Below are 20374 nucleotides of genomic sequence, written 5' to 3' on the forward strand. Positions count from 1 at the left end.
AAATAGACGTTTGCTCAAGTATGTTGGAACTGCATGATTCATTTTTATTGACTGGACAGTGGATTTCAAATTCCCAACATGCTTTGTGCAGATCAGGAAGGTAAATGTTGGAATCAGTGAAATGTTATTTCCTATAGTATTTTCATATGACCTTTAATTGCAGAAAAGTTTTTCTCAGTGTAATGAAATATTTAAGAACTTGGTGCTTTTTAGAATGCTAAGGCTCTTTAAAATGATTTTATTTTAGCACCCTCTTTCTTTTAAAGCAATTTCTTTAAAAGAAAATATCTCCCTTTGCTTTGAACTTTGCAGATGTTGTTTATGCTCAAACAGCAACATTACACACTAACTTAAGTTAGAAATGTGAAATAATCAACCACCCCTTTAATATCTGCTAACTCTTTGTGATGGTCCTCCAACCGACATTCTACTGACTCTCAAGTAACTACGTATGTTAACTTATTCTAACCCAACTAGTCTACTAGTCCTCTACCAACACTCAAATAAGGATTAGAAGACATGTATGTGCAATTTTACTTAGTCAATATAAAGCCCTGCTGGAGCCCCACCCTAGGTTTACATAATGCATTTATCCATGAACCCAAGTAGATTGAACATATTTAGCTGTAAACTATAGGATGTTTTGTATGTTCCAAATCAGATATGTGAAGGGTGATCCGAGTGTTCACCAACTTCTACCAGGATGCAAAGCAGTTTTAATGGGGTTTGTAGTAGTCACTGAACACTCCATCCTAATAGTGTGGGTCTATGCAAACTCATCACAAAAAAAAATATATATATAAAATATATACTCCATTGCAAACTTCATCACAATCTTACCTATAGTTTAATTATTATCCTTTTGTAGGCCAGACGAATTAACTGCTAAAAGCTACATGAGTCAAACACTTCCGTATTCATCAACCTCTAAAGCACCTTTTGTTTGTTGAAAACACGAATTTCACAACCCCAAAAAAGTAAAAGACAAGTCAATCCAGCCAAAAATGTTTATTCACCAAATTCACTTAAAACCAGTGTACATTCAAAAAGAAAGCATTGGCTTGATGGCTAATTAAAGAGCCATGCATGTTATACAGTGAAATGTAGCCTCTAAAATGTTAACATGTCAATCTTTCAAATGTAAAAAATTTGCCTAAGAGCTACATGACAACACTAGCTTGATGATTTAAGCCTAGAGTACAGCTGGAGGTTTTGCAGATGATCTGAGGGCTGCATTTAGCTGCTCAGGGTGTGCTTGTCAAACAGGTACTCCGCCATCCTGTTGTTGCCAGCATCCATCTTGGAAAGGTTGGTGATGTGGTCACCAATCTTCTTGATGGCCTCCACCTGCTCATTCAGGTAGTGAGTCTCCAGGAAGTCACACAGCTGTTGGACAAGACATCAGAAGATATTTTAGGACATTGAATTCAATAAATTAGGATGGAATAAAAGCATTAAAGGGTAACTAAACCCTAAACCAACTTTTTTTATTTAATGATTTGTAAGAATGAGGCTTTATTAGTGCTGTTCATTGATTCGAGTAACTTTGACATTTGGGTATAAAGTGTTTTAATTTTACAATATATGGTGTAAAAACGTCTGAGTGCTGCCCTCTTAAGGTTGAACGGTGGCTACTGCAGTTGAATTTTCCTATTGGATGTTGCGGTGGCAAGTGACGTAAAAGGTGGCAGGTGACGTAAGCAGGTTCCAGCTCTACCACGCCCCTGGCACGAGCTCAACACGCCCTTGGTATGAGCTAGCGTAGATTTATCTGTGTACAGTGGTCAGGAGGGTACGTAGGTGTAGTAATGCTGGTTGCAACAGCACTGCTGGACTGCATAACTAGGCGCCAGTGTTTGCATGCACTTGGCCTGGAAGACCGTGAGTGTGAAACATGCATTTTCGCGGGATTGCTTCTCCAACGCAATAGAGGTAGAAATGGGTTTCTCCACACAGCTCGCGCTGAAAAGCGACGCAGTGACAAACGCTGCTCCTCCTGCATGGACTCCACCACAGCAGCGGCGTCTTGATGTGAGTGATCATATTTAATCACAATTTATGGTTAGGCTAAAGTTATTCCTCTGGGGTCGACAAACGCGTCGGCGCATTTTGCTGGATTTTTTCACATAGCGGCAAAATATGAATGTGCCTATATAGAGAGCGCGCGCTATTGACATCGACTGGATAAAACCAGAGAATGACGGGCTCTGATAAAACTCATCAGATGCATGTACTTTATGTCGTCTTGCGAACCTGTGAGCAAACTCCATTTTAGAGTCTGACAGCAGGTCTCAGGTGCACGCCCACCCCGCTCACGGTTCGTCCCCTCTTTCTCCGCTGGGGTCTGCCCACTTTTCTAGCATTTTTCAAATATTGACAGTGGGTGGAGTCAGGCTCTGACCGGGGGTTAAGTTACCCTTTAAGGAGCAGTGAACATGGACTTACATGAGGGTCTGTCTTCTCAGAGGCAACCTTATGTAGATCCAGCAGAGCCTGATTGACGTTCTTCTCCAGCTGAAGAGCGCACTGCATAGCGGTCAACCCATTGTCCCACTCATCGCGCTCAGGTTTCTGGATTGAAAGACACAAACACGTCAAGTGAGCACGTGATGTCCACTAGTGCCTCAATTCAACAGGCCCCAACAAATATGCATAAACCTAAAGTCCATTTTGTCTACCACATTTTTCAACGTCGATGTTACACATTAAATGTTACCTTTACGTCCTGAAGGACAATGCGTCCGCCCCTATTGTTCTGGAACTCCATGAATTTCTCGGCATGCTCGCGCTCCTCCTCACTGTTTTCCTTGAAGAACTTGGCAAAACCAGCAAGAGCCACATCATCCCGTTTGAAGTAGTGAGCCTGATTGGAAACAAAATCGATGGGTAAAGATTATCAACTCATCGCGGATCCGTGGCGTTGTGAAAAGGTGACGTAAAATGGCGAAAAGTAAACAATTCCAAGCTGCAAGTCTGTTTGCATAACATGTCGCAACCAAGAGGAAAACACGACAAAGAGGCATGATTTAACATATGGATTTGATTATTATTATTTATTTATTTTAAAAAAAGTTTGAAACTTACCATTGAAGTGTAAGTGTAGGAAGCGTAAAGCTCCAAATTGATCATCTTGTTGATCAAAGCCTCGCAGTCGCGCTCGTAGTTCTGGCGAATCTGGGAATCCATTTCGGCGGATTTTTCGTCGTTTTTTTTATCAAAACGTTGGTAAAAAAATAATAAATATGAAAGGAGATGTTTTTCAAGGCGAAATCGAAGTTCCGTTCAATCACTGTTGAAGCAAGAACCTCTTCGTATCTTCCTGAAGCTGTGAGTGAAATGAAGGTGCGCGCATTTGTCTTATATACGATCACAACATGATGCGTCACTGGAACCAGCCAATCAAAGAACGAGCTGAACGAGGAAGTGGTAAAACAGTCAGCTGAGAGTCAGCAGACATTGGAGATACGACAATTTAACGTTTTTCCACTCTTTTTAATAATTAATGGAAAACTCAATCTATCAGAAGAAGATTTTTCATTCTACATAAATGTAGACAATATCAAAGCTTTAAATTCGATGTAATTTTGTAATTATCCAAGGATTTACCATATTTACATGATATCAGGGGTGTAAAGCAGTTAATTAAACATTGAACAGTAAACCTGATTATAAGATACGCATTTAAAGTGAGCGATGATAGAAATTATGGAAACGAATTTAATTTTTTAGTATACTTAAGGATGTTGTTCGCTTTTGATCAGGCTGACACCTGTGTCACATTGTATTTTCACAACAAACATTTAAGTTTGAATCTTACATTTTTTACAGAAAGGACATAGTGAAATATTATAGTTTAATAAGGCTTAAAAATAACAAATTTTCATCAGCATACCAATCATGTTACTGCGTATGGCACACCATAGGAACAGAGGCTCTGAGATGATAAATGTCAAGGGAGTCTTTTAATATTACAACCACATGGAGACGTTTGTTCACTTGGTAACTGCCTTCGGATACAAAAGTAATCCATCAGGTCACAGTGACTAAGCATTTTGTTTTATAAACTGGAGAGGACAATGTAGTTTGTGTCAGCAATAAAAAATGTACACTCACAACTAGACGTGGCACTTCGCTTTCTCATTGTGACTCAGCAGATTTTCTCCATTCACTTCCTATTATGCATTACGTGACTATGCTTGAAACTTTAATGAACTCGGCAGAGTACTGAGTCATGATTTCAGCTTTGTCGTAAACAGCTTTCAGTGTCGGTAGAATGCCAAATTATTGGTGTTTTAATATCAGTTATATATATATATATATATATATATATATATATATATATATATATATATATATATATATATATATATGCATAAACGGCTTTGAGAATAGATGTCTGTCAGTGTCTTTTCGTGAATGAGCTGGCCTAAATAAATTGCTAACCAGCCCAATACTCTATGCTACATTGGATTGCTATTTCTTTCAGTTTAGTAGCAGCAAGTAATACATATTTTAGACCAGTTTTCTGACCATTTAATCTTTTTAATTAGTTTTCATTTAAGCAACTATATCCACATAGTAGCAACCACATCGAGACCCTTCTCATATGACAACAGGGAACTGAAATTCACAGCAGTATGTAAGAGCACAATGCGTTTTACAAATAATTGTTAGTTCTGTACAATAATTTTTACACTGTATTAAAACCTGATTACTGTACTGAAATAAACAAGTTAGACTCGTTATAACAGTTATTTATTTGTCCGAATACAACCGTCTATCATAGGATACTAATAAAAAGTACTTTTTCTTATCATACGTGACTTTGTGAAAGTGAAACAAATGTTCTTGTAACATCCCCAGTCACTCTTTATTGTCTAAATGGCAATGATAAGTGCTTTTATGCAGTAGGGATCCATATACTCTTCCAGACCACAGCCTTCCTCCAAAGCTCTTCTTGAAGAGAGGGATTTGAGCTGCTCCAGTTTCGGCCTGCCTCCTTCTCCTCTTCCTCTTCACAATGTAGCCACAAACGTTTAAGGGGACTGATACAGGAGTACTGAAGAAACTGACAGCCCTAAAAAGAGAAGTTCCATGTATCCAATGAGACCAGTGCTGACAGAACATTTTCCTTGCTCAAAGCAGTCAAAATAGCATGTATGCTTCTATATAGCAGAAGAGGAATAATGGAGGTCACCATCTTTGCAATATCATGTCTCTGTCTGTCAATGTCAAATACACATTTTTTCCATTCTCCATATATCTCAATGCCTCCTACTCCCATTTTAAGACTGAAAAAAATAATAATAAAAAATCCACTCACCTCTTTACTTCCCCAGTACCAAATGCTTTGAATCACACTGTGGTTGGCAAGTGCCTGGGTTAGTTGATCCCTTCCCCCTGTTATTATACTGACCAGACCGGCAGGGATATCAGAGGCCTGCAGGACCTTTGAGCAAACAAATAGAAGTTGAAGACTTTACAAACATAAAGAAAATGAAATGTGGAGATTTATTCTGAAAACTGAAGGTTAATGAAGGCAGCAGTGAGTGTGAAGTGTCTCCCGCAACCACTTTAAACATACACATATACAAAAATGTGATTGATAAAATACTGTTACCTAATTTTTACCAATAAAGCCCTTACCGGTCTACCTCCAAACTAAATCCATCACGCTCTTTAAGGTCACAAAATGCTGGATTTTTGATAGAACCAAGGATATCAAAGTCTATTAAAGAAGGTGGAGCTTATTTGAATTTGGCTCCTAAACTCTGGAAATCCTTCCTGATAATGTTCAGGGCTCAGACGCATTCTCAGTCTCTTCTATATTAAATACACATCTCTTTAGCTGAGCATTTACATTATGCTTTTCATAAACATGTTCTACACTTATATCTGATGAAACAGCACCAAATACAGTAGTCAACATTTAAAGTGGATCAAAAACTTTCAAAGTTATACATGAATTTTGAACAATACCCGTTCTTGTCTTAGGACAACTTGGATGAACTTTTTTGATCCACTTTAAATGTTGACTACTGTATATCCTTTGCCTAAAATGCTATGAACAGCGGCTACAGTTATTCTTCTCCCTTTGCTTTTCTGTTTTTCTGTAGTTATCCTGGAATAACTACAGATTGGATCCAGACTTTGCAATGTTTTCAGACGACACAGACAACTGCAAAGATTTCGGATGACAGCAACAGACGACATGCAAAACTTTAAAATATTATCCTATTATTGAAATATAATCCTTATATTGTAATCATTACGAGTACAAGATGCAATTGCTGCCTAACACATTTGTTGTGTTAACTAAATACATGAAGTTAACGAACCACAAAACATGTACTATATTATAGCTGTATATTACTGCCATATGGACATTATTTATCTGGCTGATTACAAAATACTTCCTAAATTTTAAAATGTAAATAAGTTAAGCTGCTTTGAAACAATATGCATTGTGAAAAGTACTAAACAAATTAATTGAGTTTTATTTTATTTAAAAAAATTGTAGCAAACCTGTATAAATTCAAGAGCTGGAAGAGGGTATTTTTCACTTGGCACCATGACAACAGCATTTCCCATGGCAACAGCTGCCCCCAGCAGAGACACCAAAGAGAGCAGAGGTTTAGAGCTGGGGAGAATCACTCCCAGCACTCCTAAAGCCTCAGGAGTTGACAGGGCAGAGCCAGACTGGGGCGGGAACTTTAATAAGATGGACACGTAGTTAGAAAGCAGGCACATTAAATCTGGGGTTAATCGAATAATCATTCCAACACCATGTGTTCTTACTGGAGTTCCACCCTGTTCTTTATCACAGCGTGCAGCCCAATCAGAGAGCCTGGAGATGCTAAGCTCCACCTCTTTCTCGGCCTCTTCCAATGAGATGCCGGTTTGAGTTTGGATTGATACAGCCATGTCCCGCCTCCTCTTATCCAGACTGTCAGCAAGTGAATAAATAGACTGAGAACGTGTAGCAGGGCTCTTCTTCATCCACCTGCAATGACAGCAGTTCATCACAGGTCACTATTTTCTATCAAAAAAGCTTGGCTACCATCACTGGTCCATATGATTTATTTTCAAACAAACAGGAACTTTTCCATATGCTCTTACCCAGGCTGGACTTTAGTGGCGGCCTCTACTGCATTCCGGACATCCTTCCTGCCTCCATCTGGGCAGTGAGCCAGAACAGCACCCTCAGGGGCCAACACTGACCTGCTGCAGCCCGAGTCAGCTTTACGCAACTGACCACTCACTAACTGTGGGTAAAAGCGAGGGACACTGCGAAAGAGAGAGAAAGAAAGAGAAATTGGTCATAGAAGAAAGCAATAGAATATCAGCAATGGTCATTTAGCATGCCACCCCATGATCACATTACATGGCTTTTGTTATTGATAAAGGTTGCACATTCAATTACTGTAGGTATATATATATATATTTTAAAGTAAAATCAGTGGATAAAAATTTGGAGGCTGGGTGCATTTTATTTTGTGATTAATTTACTTGACCTGTACTGTTATCATCATTCATTCTGCCAAGAGAGTTTTTTTTTTTTTATAGCAGACCATTTATCCTATCTCTATGGTGCAGACAGGTAGTAAGTGAAGTGTGAGTATACAGTGAACTATGGTACAGGAAGCTGATCAGAAAATGGTTCTAGCAATGTCACAATTCATTTTCAAAAAGAGGGGTGAGTGGAAAGTCCCACACAATCTGCTGCTGGTATTTGTAATGGTAATAGTATAGTAACAGGAGTTGGAACTTTCCCAGATAAAGGCTTAGATACACATCCTTTTCCACTCTGTCTCTTGCACAGTTGAGCATGCAAGCCTTTCAGAGCATACTCCATTGACTGTGAGTGCAGATGCGGATGTTTTCGGCGCATGTGTACTATCAACTGGACCTTTTTTGAGCGCTCAGATCACTCGTGCACAAAAATCTGGCTGTACGTGGATAATGTCCACGGAACTCAGCATGGACCCGCACTGAGCCCATATCTCTGATGATTTTGAACCATATTGGTATCAATAGTTCCATAGAGAACCTTTAACATCCATGGAGTCTTTCTATTACACAAAAGGTTCTTTAGATGATTAAAACTTTCTTCACTAGGAAAAAATGGTTCACTGAAAGGTTCCTTAGGGAACCCAAAATTGTTCTGTTACATCACAGCAAAAAAACCTTTTGGAACCTTAATTTTGTTAAGTGTACAGCCTTAAAAATGAAGAAAAACTTTAAGTAATAGAATTAAAAAGGATATTGAGATGTCTTTAATACTTCTTGAGGACACGAAGAGTGTCTTTTCCCGTTTTTGAACTGTCACCGTTGGCATATAATGCAACAAGGGTTGCTAAAGCCAACATATATTACTAACAGACATACTAATCTCTGTACAAAAAAGCAAAAATAATGTTGCTGCCATCTTTCTAAAGCCCCCTCAAAAATAGTGGATCACACAGAAAATATTCATCCATGGCATTTCATATTTTAACTTTCTTCTTTATCTTCATTTATGTATTTTTTCACCAGAAAAAAAAAAAGCTAATATTTTAGCCGGGGACCTCTATTGAGTTGACACGAAATGACCCTATAGATATGAGGTGTTAGCGCTAAACTCAATTAAATTGAAATACTGATCATATTTAGATGTTTATACCAGCTGGAACAGGTCTGTTTGTGTTGAAAAATGTACGACATTATCTACAAAACCTATATTCATTTCTCAGTTCACTGTTAAACTATGAGCCACTATACACCCACCTGGAAGGATCAAATCCTTCAGGTATCATGAACTTGGATGCCACAGAGCCAAATGCAGCATAGTTGATAGAGCTGGGACTGGAGCGGGGGAGGGAGGGTGAAAGCGATGGCCGAAGGAACTGATACAGCCCCTATAGAGGAACGGAAATCACAGAGTCAGACATTCTGAACTAGACACCAAACAAAACCATACAACCAATCAGAAAAATAGTACGAAAAACCAAGAGAACAGAAACAAAGGCCTACACACCACATAAGCCCATTCTTAGCACATGACATGTCACTTCTTGCAATTCTTATACCTCTCTGCCTCCATCGGTGCAGTTCCCGCTCTCCCTCCGTCCGCATATAGGCAGTGCGGGATCCATTACAGAATGACAGTTCACCCACACCGTTCCCAAGCACAAACTATGGACAAAGAAAAAAAGAGAGATAAACAGATAAAGGAAGAGAAAATGAGATGCCCAAATACTTGACCAGGCATGCACCTTTTTGCAGACTCCAAAGCCAGAGTCAAATCTTCAGTCCAGATGGAGGCAGCCTGACCATGAGGACTGTGATTTCCTACACACAACGACAGATAACAAAACGTACAACTTTTCACTACGTGTATAGACAATATTCTTCATATAAATCAGTTCTTTTTCATTTCAGCCTCACCAAGTGTAACTCCCTCAGCAGAGCTCCTGAAGGATATGAGAGGCAGCACGGGGCCTGGAGGAGGTGAAATCACAGATTCGCAGGAGGGAGCCAGTCCACATAGTACAGTAGGAGGGTAGAGACCTCCAGTAGAAGGAGGAGGACATGACTGGATCAGCTACAATATGTAAAACAATAAGAAATAAAAAAAGGAAATGCTGAAACAATATGTGCTCAAATGTTTGTATTGGCGACATATTAAATAAAAAATCCACACACTGTTGCCCCCTGCTGCTGTGCCTCCTGAACAACGACATCTATAAGGTTCCTGTCTGTCTCAGTGACAAGAGAAACACATTTCATCCCAGCCATTCTCAACTTCAGCCTGGCCACAACACTGTCCAACACTGATTCCTGCACACAGAGCACCCACTGGAACTGGAGAAGAGAGAGAGACAAGCAGGCAAAAAGATAAATATTATGTCTTTTCATGACTCTGCTGCAGTGGTTTTCGATCTGTGAGCACCTCCAGTGGACCATGGCGGTACGGCTGGAGCACTGTCAACTGGTTTTCTTTTTTTTAAATAACCACTAATATGAATAAATAACAAGTAGTATATATTAAATATTAAATATATAAATACCATATCATATTTTCCTTGGAAATCGGTTATATATTTATATATTGGAACAGTTACGATTTTTAAGTGTTGTTGAAAGAAGGCTTTCCGCAGCTGCATTTATTTGATCAAAAATATAGTAAAAACAGTAATATTGTGCAATATTATTACAATTTAAAATGACTGTATTTTGTTTCTTCTTACATCTCTCTTCTTCTTAAAGGCCAGCTCTATCACTCCATCCACAGCACTGTCGAGGTCTGCCGAATCAAAGATGATAAAAGGGCACACAGAGCTTTGTGAGAGAGAGAAAGACATGGGGACTCCCCAGCCAGCCATTGCTTTAGCCACAGCTTCTCCAGTCTGTTTGCATCCACAATAGGTCAGGTAGTTCACCTGTGGATTTTGAGCCAGTTTGGCAGCCAGTGATGCTTCACTGCCTGTCACCACATTTAACACTCCGGCAGGGATTCCAGCCTCCATAAACAGCTGAGCCAACAGAAGGGCAGGAAGAGTGGTAGTCTTGCCAGGCACGACAATAACAGCATTGCCTAGAAAATAAGTATAGAAGGCAAATAAATAATAGTTTGGTTTGCACCCTCACCTCTCGTTTACACAGGATAACTAGCTGCTTACATTTAGGAGCAACAAACTCATCCTAATGAATTATGATATTATTTAATCAGTAAAAGGTAAACCAATCACAAAGGTCTAAGAACACACACAAAAAAACACAAGTTTACAGTAACAATGTTCAAAACACTGTCAAAACTAAGGATAAAAAACATTATATTTATAATTAGTATTATTACCTTTAAATGTGAGACATGTCATTTCTGCTATTAGTGCAACTAAAAATAATAGTCCAAATTGTAGTTTACAACTGGCTGAGCCAGGAAATTACATGTAGAAACATGTCTAATTCTTGAATACTGTTAACGATGTTCACTGAAGTTAACCTACAAATGGCTTAAATGCAGATGTCTGTGAGATATCAAGTTGTTTAAATCAGATTTAGGACTATCTGTTTTATGTCCCTTTATTCATTCTGGAAGAGTGAAACTGACATGAGTGAAACTTCAAGACAAGAAAGTGTCTGTTTAAAGAAATACTCACCCATAGATAGGGCTGGTAAAACTTTCAGCATAAGGAAATATACAGAGCAGTCATCTGAAACTACCACGACACCTAGTGGAGTAAGCAAAACATGACATCAGAATCACCATCATGCTTCCTGCTTATTTTCGCACAAGTCAATTACACCGGCCTTGTCCACACTAAGGGTATGTTTACATGGTAATGATGTTCTAAGAATGGAGAAGTTTTTCCTTTGCAGTTTTTGACAATACGTTGTCCCATTCACACGGATCTGTGAAAACGATTAAAAACACTTTTATTATGCTGCCAGGCCACTTTGTAAAGAAACACTACACGCCTATAGACTGAACACGTAATACACATGCGTAGGACGTCACAGAGACGATAACGGTATCGGTTTCAAAAACTTGCACTTTGAAACACGTTTTCAAAAGTTTGCATTTTTTCAGGCCCCCAAAACGCCACTGTTGTGTAACTGAACGGCCACAACGCATTAAAATTTTTCACAAAAACAGTGTTGTGTAAGCAGCCTCTAGTACATTATCATTTAAAAACACATTTTTCTCTCCATTTCACCCCTCTGTCCACAGTGAGAACTTTTATCAACGAAAACGCTCTCCCAAGTGGGTAAATTTGAAAATGACGTTTACGCGTTGTAGTGTGGACTGTGAAAACTGATGCTTTTGACACATGTTGTACCGATAGATGTCTACGGCTATATCGGCACTGTTGTGCCTGCTATATATATTCATAGTGTTGCTAAAGAGAAATGTGTCTTTGTACAGTCTTCATACTGCGTTCCTGCAAAGATGACTGAAAATGTACTCACAATTGCTGTCCTGCAGCAAAACATGATGACAATTGCGTTTTAGACGCATTTTGAGTGCAACCTGGACGTAACACTGAGTGGTTGGATATTTTGCTAATAAAATTATCGTGCCAGAAGAGTAGCGAGCAGTAAGGTGATTTAAAGGGGAAATGAAGCAGTCAATCAAGTTTACATGATTTACAAGATGGATTTCCACTTTAATCAACAATTATATAAGAAACATGACAAATGTAAACATATAAAAGAAAAAAAAGAAAAACCGTTATATCTTTTGCTGCCAGGGCGCTGCCATTGTGTGCAGTATTCTAAAGTGTGACGTCACGGGGTTGGTTGGCTTTAATAAACCTGGCTGAATGTATTAATATCACGACGTGAAACTGTCTACACCACGGAGTTTTGACCGCGAACAACTAACGTTAGGTACAGTCATTATTAGCATTTTTCAGATGTGGATGAGCAACTTTAGGAAAACGCTTGAAAACACCAGTGTGGACAGGGAGCCTTTTGAAATTAAAATGTAGACTTAGCCACATTTTCTCTCAAATTCACATTCTGTCTCTCAAACTCATATAAACGAATCGACATGCACATACCATGCGGGGTCCACTCAGGCATGAGTGTGTCTCGTAGTTGAGCCCAGCTGGCGTAGTATTGGGCCAGTCTAATGAGCACCGTAGGAGAGGTAGAAGACTGAGAGAGCTCACACAGCTCAGATACACACTGACTGTGTCTTTGCAGAACACTCGCCAACCTGGGGAACAAACATATTATATTAATAATGATGTAAACCTGACAATTACTGTGACAGGTTAATTATTTATGACATTATTTTGAGTAAAGATCTAGTACTTGAGTAAGACTTTGGCTCTTTGGTAACAGCTGAGTTCCCTCCAGGTTTTGAAGCCTCGAGCTGCAGAAGAGACAGCAGACCCAACATCCTCATCTTTAGCACAAACAGTGCTGCAGACCACCGCTGCTGTAAAGGCACAGGAGGAGGGCAGGAGAAGTTATCTTATCATTGCATGGAAGATTGGATAACAGATAAGAACGTCAGGAAAATATCCAATATTGTTCACCTTTGGAATCAGTCACATCCTGGGTCTGCCTGTCTGCAGGGCTGGAAAATTTCCCATCAACGAAGAAGCCAAGAGTGCGAGAGTGCTTCTCCAGCCAGGACTGAGGGAGAGAAAGACATGCAGGAAAATGGACACTTTCCTGAGAGAATGCACATTTCAGTGGAATGCACATCTCTCACAGATGAGAAAGAAATTATGACACTATACTTGAGAATTAGGTTCAACTTATATTGAAAATTATGTATGCTTCAAAATACAACCATGTTTGATTGAAGTAAACATACTGTAGGTTGGTGTGTTTTAGCTCTTTGAGAGAACCAAGATTGGCTTTGTGGAAAAAAGGGTGAAGGTTGCAGTAGATCATTCACAGAACTATGGCTCTTACAAAATACATGAACAGTTAACCGTTTTTTTTGAACTTTGCTCACAATACTTCAAGGGGTAGTTTTACCACACACACACACACACACACACACACACACACACACACACACACACACAAACTTACTTATACTAATGTTGTTCCAACCTGTATGACTTTCATTTGGATTTTTATAAAGGGTAAGATAAGACATATAAACACTGACAGCCTTGAATGACAAAGAAATGCAATGGAAGTGAATGGTGACTGAAGCTGTCTGTTTTTATCGAACTTCTAAATAACATCCCTTTGTGTTTTACATAAGTCATATGAATTTGGATGTTGCGGATGAATAATTGACTGAATTTTCATTTTTAAGCGAACTATTACTTAGAGACAAGCATCAAGAAGTACAATTACTTCCTAGCGTTGTGTTTTTTTTAATGCAATTTTACAGCAAGAGGACATCCTGCATCTTGTCACATGCTTTTCTCGTGAGCGGTCATCCTAATGTACTGTCACATGTAAATCATTTCACATTGGGTGATAAAGTGGCAGCATGCTGTGATGCTTAAAATAATACAATTTCCCCAAGATACATTTAAGATACAAAGATAATTTCCCCCGAGGAGACCGCGCTTTACCTGTGCTGTTAAAGTGTTCGTGCTGGATGATCCATAATCCATAGTCTGAAAGATTTCGTGCACAGTCTTTGTAGAAATACCTGCCATAACAAATTAAAACTAAAAAAATAACAATTGTTACGGCCTAATGAAAAATATGCCACTTCAAAATAAAATAATTATACTGAGTGTGCAGTGATTAATAACCGCAATCAGATGTAGAAATGTGCAAAGCTGTAATATTTACAACACGATGGAACCAGACTATAAAAAAGATGGAACAGACGAGATCTCGATCGTAAAAAACACGTAAAGGTTAAAAAAGCCTCACTATTTCAAAAAAAACGTTCAACATGAGTTCTCGCGTCACGTCCACACTGGTATTTCTTCCTGGGTTGTATTATGTTGCCAGATATCGCACAACAGAATCAAGAAAAATGGTCTGCAATAACAAGCGCCACAAAAAGTGAAAATGAGTGAAACCAGGTTTTTTTCGATTTGAGGAATGTCAGATATGTAACAACATAGAAAATATAAAACTCATAGATTAGTTAAGACTACATTGTAAAATATTGTGTGTTCAATAATATTTTTTTTATAACAATATCCATACTTTTAAAACAATACAACACATTTAAAAAAAAAAATTTAATTCATGGGGACAAACGCAACCCGCATATATGAGTGGGCCTAACTATGAACGACCAACCCCACGCTGATAGTACTTGCGGTGGACATGGCAACACTGGTTGTAGTCTACGTCAAACCCCTCCTAATCATACTATTGGACTACTACAGCAAAGGAACTCATCATTCACAAAAAAAAAAACACTAACTTTACATGGCTTGTAGACAACATATATAAAACTCAAGAGAGATAGAAAAATAAAAAATTTTTTTAACTTGTTTATCAAATAAATTATGGAAGGCGTCCTAGTTGCCATCAAGGCATGTTACAGCTGCGTCCCCGACAAGTGCGGCCTCCAGAGGGCGTGTAGTGTTCGTCTGAAGCTGCGAACAAGAAGCCGGATTCAGCCTCGTGAAAAAGTTGCGAGTACTGTCCTGAGATAGAGTGGGATTCCCCCCAGAGCTATACATCCAGTCGAAAACATTATCTGAGAAACTAAACAACAACAATATATTTATATATAGCTATATATATATTTACTATAATGGCTTGCGAAGTCTCGCAGGGTAAGTTAAGTGACCGACCGTGTGTTTGTGCTCTTCAAGCGATGTTACATGTTTGTTAATGTTTCTCTTCGATCTACAGATGATCAGATTGGAGAATCACTATTAATCAGGTATGTTTCACTTCGTAAACTTATGATTTGTTGTTTGTTGCATTATAAATTAATGAATTAGTTTAATTACTTACCATTAGAACCATTAATTACTTTCTTATATTTAGTAGGCTATTTTAAAAATGGCTGTTTTACATCAACCGAATTTAGAGATGTTATACAAAACTCTGTGTGGATATAAATTATACTTTGAAAGGATAGAAGCAGCATTTTAATTATTTAAAACATACAAACACAAGTAGGCTAACAGTTGATGCACACATTGTTAACTATCTCACACACACACACACACACACACACACACACACACACACACACACACACACACACACAGAGAGAGAGAGAGAGAGAGAAAGTGTGTCCTGTTTCACATAGAAAATTATTACAAAAACAACAACAATCTATGACAAATAATTTATTATCACCAGTGGACACAGTCACAGTTGTGTCATGACAACTATATAATAACATAACATATACACTGCTCAAAAAAATAAAGGGAACACTTAAACAACACAATGTAACTTCAAGTCAATCACACTTCTGTGAAATTAAATTGTCCACTTAGGAAGCAACACTGATTGACAATCAATTTCACATGCTGTTGTGCAAATGGAATAGACGACCGGTGGAAATTATAGGCAATTAGCAAGACACCCCCAATAAAGGAGTGGTTCTGCAGGTGGTGACCACAGACCACTTCTCAGTTCCTATGCTTCCTGGCTGATGTTTTGGTCACTTTTGAATGCTGGCGGTGCTTTCACTCTAGTGGTAGCATGAGACGGAGTCTACAACCCACACAAGTGGCTCAGGTAGTGCAGCTCATCCAGGATGGCACATCAATGCGAGCTGTGGCTAGAAGGTTTGCTGTGTCTGTCAGCGTAGTGTCCAAAGCATGGAGGCGCAACCAGGAGACAGGCCAGCACATCAGGAGACGTGGAGGAGGCCGTAGGAGGGCAACAACCCAGCAGCAGGACCGCTACCTCCGCCTTCGTGCAAGGAGGAGCAGGAGGAGCACTGCCAGAGCCCTGCAAAATGACCTCCAGCAGGCCAAAAATGTGCATGTGTCTGCTCAAACGGTCAGAAACAGACTCCACGAGGGTGGTATGAGGGCCCGACGTCCACAGGTGGGGGTTGTGCATACAGCCCAACACCGTGCAGGACGTTTGGCATTTGCCAGAGAACACCAAGATTGGCAAATTCGCCACTGGCGCCCTGTGCTCTTCACAGATGAAAGCAGGCAGCAGAACGTTGTCCACGGCGTCTCCAGACTCTGTCACGTCTGTCACATGTGCTCAGTGTGAACCTGCTTTCATCTGTGAAGAGCACAGGGCGCCAGTGGCGAGTTTGCCAATCCCCCACCTGTGGACGTCGGGCCCTCATACCACCCTCATGGAGTCTGTTTCTGACCGTTTGAGCAGACACATGCACATTTTTGGCCTGCTGGAGGTCATTTTGCAGGGCTCTGGCAGTGCTCCTCCTGCTCCTCCTTGCACAAAGGTGGAGGTAGCGGTCCTGCTGCTGGGTTGTTGCCCTCCTACGGCCTCCTCCACATCTCCTGATGTGCTGGCCTGTCTCCTGGTAGCGCCTCCATGCTTTGGACACTACGCTGACAGACACAGCAAACCTTCTAGCCACAGCTCGCATTGATGTGCCATCCTGGATGAGCTGCACTACCTGAGCCACTTGTGTGGGTTGTAGACTCCGTCTCATGCTACCACTAGAGTGAAAGCACCGCCAGCATTCAAAAGTGACCAAAACATCAGCCAGGAAGCATAGGAACTGAGAAGTGGTCTGTGGTCACCACCTGCAGAACCACTCCTTTATTGGGGGTGTCTTGCTAATTGCCAATAATTTCCACCGGTCGTCTCCATTCGCACAACAGCATGTGAAATTGATTGTCAATCAGTGTTGCTTCCTAAGTGGACAGTTTGATTTCACAGAAGTGTGATTGACTTGGAGTTGCATTGTGTTGTTTAAGTGTTCCCTTTATTTTTTTGAGCAGTGCATATATGTATACATCACATTTCTACATGAATGACAATTTCACCATTTTTACATAATTTCAATGGCTGACCTTGTTTGGCCAACCTTGTGTTTTTTTCTTCATCAGGTAAATGACAAATCTGGAAATATATTTGAATTGAAATCATAAAAATATTGTAAACTGTAATTACCATTGTTACCACAGGTTATTGTAGATAAAACACTGAACAAAATGAGAGAACTCACAATAATGTGCTCAAAATGTCCAACACAGAGGAAAATAACATCATATGGTGCTGATCGTATGGTGTTGTTGTTCAGGGGGTTGTTCGGTTAATAACATAGTTGACAGAACTCTTGTGGACAAAATAATTATTATTTTTTTGATTTTCTTGAAAAAAAAAAAGATTTTAGAAATAAATTCAATATAGATACTGTTGACTGTAACATTTTGATTTCATTATTTTGAACATGAGATGCACTCATTAAAAAAAAAATGGACACTGCAAAAACGGTAATTTATACGGTAGGTGAGAGAGCTAAAATTAAGAAAACATCTTCATCGGTTGCAAATACTCAATACAAAGCAACCAAATACCAAATTTATTTTAACATCCTGATTGTGCGTTGTATTTGCAGCATGTTTCTGTATTTGATTGCGTTGTGAGTATTTGCAGCACATGTGTTGTCAAACTGATGAAGATGTTTTCTTAATTTGCTGGGGGGTTTTCTGTTGCATGTTTTTTTCAGTTGCAAGTTGCAACATGCTGAGCTCTCTCGGATACCGTAAATGTAGGACTCAAAGCAGTTTCAAGCAAACTGAAACATAGGATGCACAAAATATCTGTGTGTGATTATAAAGCTTCCCCCTGTAATAGCACCTCTAAACATTTGACTCCTATTCAGTTAACATACTGTATAAAATGTCTTTCAGGGTAGTAAGACGTGAGGTGATGAATGTGGCAGCCGGAGGAAATGTAGCCCCACCAGACCTTCCCGAAGCTCCACCAATAAGCAACAGCCAGGACCAGAAGCTTGTTCAACAGTTGGCGGAGACCATTAAAGTGATCGGCGATAGGCTCGATCAAGATCAAGCATTTAATGAGTCAGTCTGAGATCTGAAACTTTTTCTGTCTTTACTGAACATCAGTGGTGTTGTCTACACAGGTTTTTAAAACCCCTGGTTTCTCTTTCTGTTCTTCTAAACTTACAGCATGATTGATGGCTTAGTAAAAGTAGCTGATAAAAGAAGTTTCTGGAACCTTGTGGAAAAGGTTTTCACAGATGGCCAGATCAACTGGGGGAGAATTATAGTGCTGTTCTATTCAGTTGGAAAGCTGTCTGCAAAGGTATTGGATCCTGCTGCATGTTATCTGTTCAATTTGTTAACATATCTGTTGTTTGTAGACAGACGTGCATCTTTATGTTTATATTTGTACAGTTAATTTGTAACTTCTAAGCTCCTCTTTGCTCTTAATAGATGGTCCTTGCACGCTTGCCCAGAATCGTTTCAGGTATTGTGACTTTAAGTCTGGATTACTTTAGAAGGAATCTGTTGGAATGGATTCGCAAAGTGGGAGGATGGGTAAGAAATATTTTTACATTATTGTTTCAAATACTGGAATATAAAGAAGCATTTGACTTTTGTTTTAATTTTCTTCTTTTCGAAGATGTGTTGAAACGTTTTGGTCTCAATATCACATCTATAACTCATTTGTTTGTACACCATGATACAGATGTACAGTATCCCTGCACTGGCCTGTTTCTCCTTTGAGCAATTTTCTGGTTCTTCACTGAGAAAATATTTTCCCTATTTTGGAGCTGCGTTTTCCTTCACCTGTGGCCTACTGTTAGGTGGCTTCATCATCTTGAGACTTCAAAAAAGCTAAGAGAGAGAGTGACGATACAACAACAGAAGTATTAAGTCTGTAAACCTGAGAGAAATCACATAAACTGATCTGCAGCATGATTTTGTAATTTGCCCCTTTTTATTGTATTATGCCTTTATTTGATGTATTTATACTATTTTGTAAGATCAGGACAGATTTTATAGCGATAAGAACTGAGCCTAAGCTTTTTATTAATAATTGTTATATGACATAGAATAGTGGTCTTCTATTATGTGTTTTGTCCACTCCCTTGTAAAATGTAAGTATTGTGCATTGAATGTGACTTCCCAATTTTTGAAAATGGATTTTTTTAAAGATAAATATATTAAGGTATTTGCAGCTTTTATGCCCCATTGACTTTTGATTCTGCACACACACACACACACACACACACACACACACACACACACACACACACACACACACACACACACACACACACACACACACACACACACACACACACACACACACACATTATATATAATACAGTATAATAATGTATAATATATGATTCCAATGAGTCCAGTTATCAATCACATCCCCTGGTGTTTTTTTTTTTTGGTAAATGTGTTTCCACATCTCTTCTTATGGGATAAAAACATTATCCACCTCAATACAGTACACACGTGGCAACTGTTTTTGTGCTACATTTTTATTCAAAATTGATTATGTTTTTGTTCTTCAATAAAGTTCTTGCATAAATTAGTGTGGATCTTAGCCTATTTCAGCAAATTACCTCTTGTTGTTACATCTATCTCCAGCTAGTGTTACAACTCTTCGTATGGGGACTCTTTAAATTTGACATAAACTCGGATAATCTGTGATTTTGCAGTAGGCCTACACGTCAAATTGAGTTTTTGTAGTAGACAAATGTGGCAACCGTGTATCAAAATCTAGCACAAACAATTACTGATGCTCATATAAAAAGTGTTACTTTCATCCCCGGTCATATATGCACCAGGGCTGTGCACAGACCTTTTGAGGGGCATGTGTTGAAACTGAAAAAGGGCACCTCCCTTCCTTTTTATATATATACATATATATATATATATATATATATATATATATATATATATATATATATATATATATATAAAGATTATTTAGTAAGCCCACATAAAAGGAAAAAGTGGTCACATCTTCATGACAAATTCAATAACACAAAATAATAGTCTCAAAA

General features: G+C 39.0%; 3 protein-coding genes across 4 annotated transcripts; 1 reads left to right on the plus strand and 2 right to left on the minus strand.

The window, feature by feature from the left end:
• Positions 1-993: 993 nt before the first annotated feature.
• Positions 994-4149, minus strand: LOC308679853 (ferritin, middle subunit-like). Its single transcript, XM_081347660.1, has 4 exons — positions 3085-4149; positions 2717-2863; positions 2446-2571; positions 994-1386 (listed from the first exon to the last, which is right to left on the minus strand). Exons 1-4 carry the CDS (start codon positions 3184-3186, stop codon positions 1237-1239), a joined length of 525 nt encoding a protein of 174 aa, XP_081203786.1. The 5' UTR covers positions 3187-4149; the 3' UTR covers positions 994-1236.
• A 376-nt stretch (positions 4150-4525) lies between these two features.
• aldh16a1 (aldehyde dehydrogenase 16 family, member A1) lies at positions 4526-14414 on the minus strand. 2 transcript variants are annotated; one of them, XM_081392320.1, is made up of 16 exons: positions 14034-14414; positions 13029-13128; positions 12802-12928; positions 12546-12703; positions 11142-11213; positions 10230-10576; positions 9685-9843; positions 9427-9583; positions 9255-9330; positions 9069-9174; positions 8767-8897; positions 7120-7287; positions 6799-7003; positions 6526-6711; positions 5324-5449; positions 4526-5077 (listed from the first exon to the last, which is right to left on the minus strand). In XM_081392320.1, the coding sequence occupies exons 1-16, from the start codon at positions 14118-14120 to the stop codon at positions 4901-4903; spliced, it is 2382 nt and encodes a 793-aa protein (XP_081248446.1). In that variant the 5' UTR covers positions 14121-14414; the 3' UTR covers positions 4526-4900. The 2 variants fall into 2 exon arrangements, with proteins under 2 accessions (XP_081248446.1, XP_081248447.1); XM_081392321.1 differs by having other exon boundaries at positions 12802-12925; positions 14034-14391.
• A 410-nt stretch (positions 14415-14824) lies between these two features.
• baxb (BCL2 associated X, apoptosis regulator b) lies at positions 14825-19897 on the plus strand. The gene is made up of 6 exons (XM_081347048.1): positions 14825-15206; positions 15286-15316; positions 18237-18407; positions 18516-18651; positions 18783-18887; positions 19039-19897. Exons 1-6 carry the CDS (start codon positions 15185-15187, stop codon positions 19189-19191), a joined length of 618 nt encoding a protein of 205 aa, XP_081203174.1. The 5' UTR covers positions 14825-15184; the 3' UTR covers positions 19192-19897.
• Positions 19898-20374: the final 477 nt, after the last annotated feature.

The sequence above is a fragment of the Scardinius erythrophthalmus genome (assembly GCF_964197995.2).
Source record: "Scardinius erythrophthalmus genome assembly, chromosome: 1".
NCBI lineage: Eukaryota > Metazoa > Chordata > Actinopteri > Cypriniformes > Leuciscidae > Scardinius > Scardinius erythrophthalmus.

Excerpts from the sequence above, each read along its gene's own strand:
- LOC308679853 (XM_081347660.1), bottom strand. The coding sequence starts at position 3,186 with ATGGATTCCCAGATTCGCCAGAACTACGAGCGCGACTGCGAGGCTTTG. Across the intron at positions 2,572-2,716 it reads TTGTCCTTCAGGACGTAAAG|AAACCTGAGCGCGATGAGTG; the intron begins GTAACATTTAAT and ends CTTTCAATCCAG. Across the intron at positions 1,387-2,445 it reads CTGAGAAGACAGACCCTCAT|CTGTGTGACTTCCTGGAGAC; the intron begins GTAAGTCCATGT and ends CTTGTCCAACAG.
- aldh16a1 (XM_081392320.1), bottom strand. The coding sequence starts at position 14,120 with ATGGCAGGTATTTCTACAAAGACTGTGCACGAAATCTTTCAGACTATG. Across the intron at positions 6,712-6,798 it reads AAGAACAGGGTGGAACTCCA|TTCCCGCCCCAGTCTGGCTC; the intron begins GTAAGAACACAT and ends ATCTTATTAAAG. Across the intron at positions 5,078-5,323 it reads GGTACTGGGGAAGTAAAGAG|GGCTGTCAGTTTCTTCAGTA; the intron begins GTGAGTGGATTT and ends TTCTCTTTTTAG.
- baxb (XM_081347048.1), top strand. The coding sequence starts at position 15,185 with ATGGCTTGCGAAGTCTCGCAGG. Across the intron at positions 15,207-15,285 it reads GGCTTGCGAAGTCTCGCAGG|ATGATCAGATTGGAGAATCA; the intron begins GTAAGTTAAGTG and ends TTCGATCTACAG. Across the intron at positions 15,317-18,236 it reads GGAGAATCACTATTAATCAG|GGTAGTAAGACGTGAGGTGA; the intron begins GTATGTTTCACT and ends AATGTCTTTCAG.